Source organism: Cheilinus undulatus, linkage group 12 (assembly GCF_018320785.1).
Source record: "Cheilinus undulatus linkage group 12, ASM1832078v1, whole genome shotgun sequence".
Lineage (NCBI taxonomy): Eukaryota > Metazoa > Chordata > Actinopteri > Labriformes > Labridae > Cheilinus > Cheilinus undulatus.
Genome location: NC_054876.1, coordinates 48,513,827 through 48,519,826, shown reverse-complemented (window position 1 = coordinate 48,519,826; position 6,000 = coordinate 48,513,827). Strand labels below are relative to the sequence as shown.

Here is a 6,000-nt window from a genome sequence, read left to right as displayed (position 1 = left end):
ACATTTTATTATTTTCATTGAGTAGTTTGATACAGGAAGCTGTTGGGGGTGCTGTGATATTTACCAACCGTTTCATTCTATAATGAGTTTAACTGCCATGTTTACTCAAAACAAACTAAAAGAAAAATCAAAAATTAAAATTTCTAATTTTTACACATTTCAACCTCTGAAACAATCAGCTGATTAAAAAGACTATATGAATGACAGCTGAACACGGTCCTCCTCCTCGTCTTTTTCTTCTCCTTTTTATAAGGCGGTGATCTCCTCTTCCTCCTCCTCCTCTTGCTGACCTCCATCGGGGGTCTGCAGAGAGAGATTATATTTTTCAAATTAAAATCCTTTTCAAAAACATTTATTGAATTTGAGATTGCTGTTATTTTCTCCATGGGTCTGCTTGTATTTAATTTTTTGATCTCGAAAAATTTCCTATTTCCTTTCAAAATAAAACCAGATTTTTCAAAGCAGAAGTAAGGCACCCTGATCGTAATACAGCATAACTTTCAAAGTAAAAGCATGTCAAAGAGCAGTTCTAGAATCACTGATCTACGTAGTCCACAGAGGAAGCAGTTAAAGTGTCAATGCTGTCACATTCACCAGGGACTTCAGTGAGTCATTTTGTACATGCACTCCTGCAGCTCTCTTCATACATAACAGCCAAAAACAGAGACCCAGATCATTAAAGCTGTCTCGAAGATCTCAGTCCTGGTTTCAGAGCAGACTGGGGTACCAGGGCATCATTACTGATCTCTGGGACTTCATTTATTTCACAGATCAATATCAGGAAATATTCATCAAAAATCAGCAGCAAAGAGGTAAACATTAATTTAAAATGATTTGAAAATAATTACACTTTAAAAACTGATTATCAAATTTAACCATGCACTGTGATTTGGAACAATCATAAATAATTTAAAAGCCATGATTCTATCCCAGATTCTCAGATGTATTTTTTCTGATCATGAATATAAAGAGGATTAAAATCCTTCACTTACTCCCGAGGTTTTTATTCACAGGAATGATGCAAACATGCTACACAGCATAACTATAGCGAGCCCTGAGACAGGGCCCCGTCAGGGGTTCCTGAAATTATATATTACATTTTTAGTCACTGCTTTTATAACAAAATTCACACATAGAATGAAAACAAGATCACTCCAATAAACAGGGGCATATCTGAGGGTGGGCATGGCTACCCTGGATGTCTGACTGGCCATCCCAAAATACTCATGGAAGAGGGTATGTTTGCATATTTTGGAGAGTTTCATTGGAAGTTATGGGGGAAATTTTCTTTGAGTTTTCTTGTTAGTTTTGGAAAATTTCTTTTTTTTGTTTTTTTTTTTTGCATTTGCTTGGAATTTTTCAGCAATGTAGGACTGCAGTTTTTGATGTGCTTTATGATGAAGTTTACTAAAACATTTGGGCAATATCTGAAGACATTTTGGGGTCACTTTAATTGGATATTATAAAAATGAGAAATGAGAGGGAATTTCTTTGAAATTCAGGGGAATTGTGCTGAACATTTCCAATAAATTCTGATGTTGCTGATGATTGAACTTACCAGGTCCTACTGACCCCAAATAAGTAGGAGAAACTAAATATACAGTCCAAAGAGAAGCTCAGGTCTGAGAAGGTTTATGGTTCTGCATACCAGGACATTCAGGACAGTGCTATGCTTCCAACTGTGTGGCAACAGTTTCTATTCCAACATGACTGTGAGCACTAAGATGGACTATAAAGACATGGTTCGATGAGTTCACAGAGAGCCTTGACCTCGACCCCATCCAGCACCTTTGGGATGAACTGGAACCAAGATTGTGAGCCAGGCCTTCTGGTCCAACATCAGAACCTGACCTCGTAAATGCTCTACAGCAGTGATACTCAACCAAAGAGCAAAAGTGTTGAAAAATACCTGTGCAAGAGCCACAATCTAAGAAGTGAAAAGTGGCAAAAACAGCTTGAAGTAGGAATAAAAGTAGGTAAAAGGTGGCCAAAATGGTCAAAAAGCAGCAAAAAATTGGGAAAAATGGCGAAAATGGGGAGAAAAAGTGGAAAATAGTCAGAAAGTAGCAAAAATGGATGAGAAGTGGCAAAAAATGAGCGAAAAGTGACTAAAATGGGCAAAAAGCAGTGAAGAGTGGCAAAAATGGGCAAAAAAAAATAGGAAACAAGTGGTATGTTATGGCAAAAGGTAACTTGAATGGGCAAAAAGTGACAAAAAAAAATGTGAAAAAGGGCAAAAAATGGGAAAAAAAGTGGCAAACTGGTAAAAAGGGAAGAAATTGGTATTTAATGGCAAAGGGTAGCTTAAATGGATGAAAAGTGGCAAAATGGGAAAAAATTGGATAAAAGTGGCAAAAATTGATAGTGTCAAAAATGATGTTGCAAAAATGGGCAAAAAAAATGGAAAATTTGATATTTAATGGCAAAAGGTAGCTTCAATGGGCAAAAAGTGGTAAAAAGGTGAAAAAGGGCAAATATGGGATGAAAGTGGAAAAATTGAGAAAAAATGGCAAAAAGAAGTTGCAAAATTGCCAGAAACTATATAAAAAAAAAATTGTATTAAATAGCAAAAAATAGCTTAAATGGATGAAAAGTGGCAAAAATTTTGAAAATGACAAAAAGTTTCCCTTTTTTAGAGGTTTTCTGGGGGAATAATATTTAAGATTAAGACAAAAAGAGCCACAAATAATCACAAAAGAGCCACATGTGGCTCCAGAGCCACAAGTTGATTGCTGCGCTACGGGATGAATGGGCACACATTCCCACAGAAACTCTCCAGAACCTTGTGAAGGCCAACCAAGAAGAGTGGAGGCTGTTAGAGCTGCTAAAGGGGATCGACTCCATATTAAAGTTCATGGATTTATCATTACAGTCCCTGTTGGTGGAATGGTCAGGTGGCCAAATACTTTTGTCCATATAGTGTGTGAAAGAAGGAATAAAACGTCTGTAGAATTCTTCAGTTGTATAATCTCTAGGAAGGTCTTCCTGTTGCGCCAGGATGACCTCCACAGGGCAGAGACCAGGAGGATCCTGATCAGAGGCCAAACCACCTCCACTGGCTCTTTTAGACATTAACGACTGGCGGCTCTACTCCAACCCCCTCCCCCTATCTCACCATAACCTTTATACACCGTGTCATGTGACTGACCAGGAAGAGCAGTGTGTGGTGGATGATGAACTCTCGGGTCAGACGCAGCAGGTCCTGGTTCATGGTCTGAAACAGCGTGGGCACCAGAACCACAGCCAGGTTATGGGCAGACATCTTGTTTACCTGGGAGAACACCTGGACCCTGAGGAGGACACGCCCACACATCAGGTAAATACAACAAACATTTGTGTAAACATGACATCAATAAAAACATTTATATGGACATGGTTAGGTGATTACTAAGGTTCAGACCAAGGTAGGACTGCACATTAAAACCATGGTTAGATGGTTAGATTAACATCAGTGAATGCCTCGCAACAGGAAGTTGAACATCCATGTATGAGGTGTAGTGAACAACTATCAAGGTCACACCTGAGATGCCTGACAACAGGAAGTTGAACATCCATGTATGAAGTGTAGTGAACAACTATCAAGGTCACACCTGAGACGCCTGACAACAGGAAGTTGAACATCCATGTATGAGGTGTAGTGAACAACTATCAAGGTCACACCTGAGACGCCTGACAACAGGAAGTTGTACATGTAAATCAGGTATAGTGAACCACTGCCAAGGTCACACCTGGGACGCATCAACAGGAAGTTATACATGCAAATCAGGTGTAGTGAACCACTACCAAGGTCACACCTGAGACGCCTCAACAGGAAGTTATACATGTATGCCTCACAACAGGAAGTTGAACATCCATGTATGAGGTGTAGTGAACAACCATCAAGGTCACACCTGAGACGCCTGACAACAGGAAGCTGAACATCCATGTATAAGGTGTAGTGAACAACTATTAAGGTCATATCTGGGATGCCTCACAACAGGAAGTTGAACACATTTGAGTTTTCTTTCTGCTTTCCATCATGTATTCTTTCCTCCTGAGTAGTTCTTTGCTTTCCTCCCTCTCAACATCATCATGTGTGTGGTGATGACTGGTCCGGTACCACGGTGTAGTCTCTCATGTCTGTTAGTCAAGTCCCAACACGATTATATGGCTGTGATTGGCTAGTCTGACACAGCGACCATCATAAAGGATAGGCAGTGGTGTAGTGTCTGACCTCAGTTTGATCTAAACTGTATGAGTTTGTCTGATGAGAGGCCTTACATGTAGAAGTGTCCAAACAGAGCGTTCAGCGTCACTCGATTATCATCAGGGAGTTGATGAAGCAACTGTTTGTAGGCTGAAAACCTGGACCGTTCATCAGAGAGACCTGAGGGAGAAAATACTGTAAGTACAACTACAGTACAACTACAGGACGGCTAATGTATTACCACAGAGCTACAACAACACTATAATATTACTACTAAAGTACTATCATAGACCTGAGGGGAAAAAAACTGTTATTACTACTACAGAACAACAACAAAGCTACTACACTACTATACTACACCTAATAGTAGTACAATGGTACTAGTACAACTACTGCTGCAACAGAGAAACAACAACTGAACTATGCAACTAAGACAATATAGAACAAACAGCAGCCATTGCTGTAGTTCTTTGTTTACTACAGTATAAGTTCTAAAAAGAAGCCATTGTTGTAGTTCTTTTTTGACTACATAATTAGTACTAACCAGCATACATTGTTGTAGTTCTTTTTTGACTACATAATTAGTACTAACCAGCAGCCATTGTTGTAGTTCTTTCTTAACTTCAGTATTAAGACTAACCAGCAACTATTATTGTAGTTCTTTCTGAACTACAGTACTAGGACTAACCAGCAGCCATTGTTGTAGTTCTTTTTTGACTACATAATTAGTACTAACCAGCAGCCATTGTTGTAGTTCTTTTTTGACTACATAATTAGTACTAACCAGCATACATTGTTGTAGTTCTTTTTTGACTACATAATTAGTACTAACCAGCATACATTGTTGTAGTTCTTTTTTGACTACATAATTAGTACTAACCAGCAGCCATTGTTGTAGTTCTTTTTTGACTATATAATTAGTACTAACCAGCAGCCATTGTTGTAGTTCTTTCTGAACTACAGTACTAGGACTAACCAGCAGCCATTGTTGTAGTTCTTTGTGGACTACACTATTGGTACCAACCAGCAGCATGCAGCCATTTTTGTAGTTCTCTTTCCGGGATCAGACTCTCTTGTTGGCGGACATATTGTTTGAGGGCGGAGCCAGCGTCCAACACACCCTGCTCACCAGCCTCCAGAGGGGCAGAGTCAGGTGATGTCATAAGAATCTCCACCAACCGGGTGACTTTGGTGGCGATACCACAGCGGCGGTAAACACCCTCCACTTTCAGACCTGAACCATACAGAGATGATTGGTTAGCAGATGGACAGCACTGGATTCTGGGATGGTCTGTGGGGTCATCTTGTTCACACTGGCCATGTGTGTTCATGTTGCGTCATATTTGTGATGTAGTGCTGTAGTTGTGTTGTTGTTGTGTAGTTGTTGTCTAGTTGTGTAGTTGTTGTGTAGTTGTTGTGCAGTCTTATGTTGTTGTGTTGTTGTTGTCTAGTTGTGTTGTTGTTGTCTAGTTGTTGTGTAGTTGTTGTCTAGTTTTGTTGTTGAGTAGTTGTTGTCTAGTTGTGTTGTTGTTGTCTAGTTGTGTGTCCTTGTCAGACTGACCGTGTGCGGTGACGTGTGAGATGCAGCATTCGATGGCAGCAGGGACTGACCCTCTGGAGACCACATCCATCTGTGGGTAGAGGGAAGGATAAGCTGTGCCTTGTTTGGCTGAAGGACGCTGTGGAGCTGCTCCCTGATTGGTCAGTGCCCTCTGCAGGTGATCAAACCATGCCTGACAGCTGTGCTGCTCCTCGAAACGCACTGCCACTTTCCTGACAACGACAACAGCAACAATGTCAACATCAACATTAAC

General features: G+C 40.2%; 1 protein-coding gene across 2 annotated transcripts in view; it reads right to left on the bottom strand.

Annotated features, from left to right (window-relative positions):
• LOC121518980 (arf-GAP with Rho-GAP domain, ANK repeat and PH domain-containing protein 1) overlaps window positions 1-6,000 on the bottom strand; it is a 28,176-nt gene continuing 22,176 nt past the window's right edge. The window contains exons 21-26 of one of the 2 annotated variants that reach the window (XM_041801716.1): window positions 5,748-5,959; window positions 5,211-5,420; window positions 4,261-4,366; window positions 3,149-3,290; window positions 993-1,080; window positions 1-303 (exon numbers count right to left, since the gene is read on the bottom strand). In XM_041801716.1, the coding sequence (XP_041657650.1) occupies window positions 1,030-1,080; window positions 3,149-3,290; window positions 4,261-4,366; window positions 5,211-5,420; window positions 5,748-5,959 (721 nt within the window). In that variant the 3' untranslated portion in view covers window positions 1-303; window positions 993-1,029. The remainder of the gene's footprint in view (window positions 304-992; window positions 1,081-3,148; window positions 3,291-4,260; window positions 4,367-5,210; window positions 5,421-5,747; window positions 5,960-6,000) is intronic. The other variant, XM_041801715.1, reaches the window with a different exon arrangement.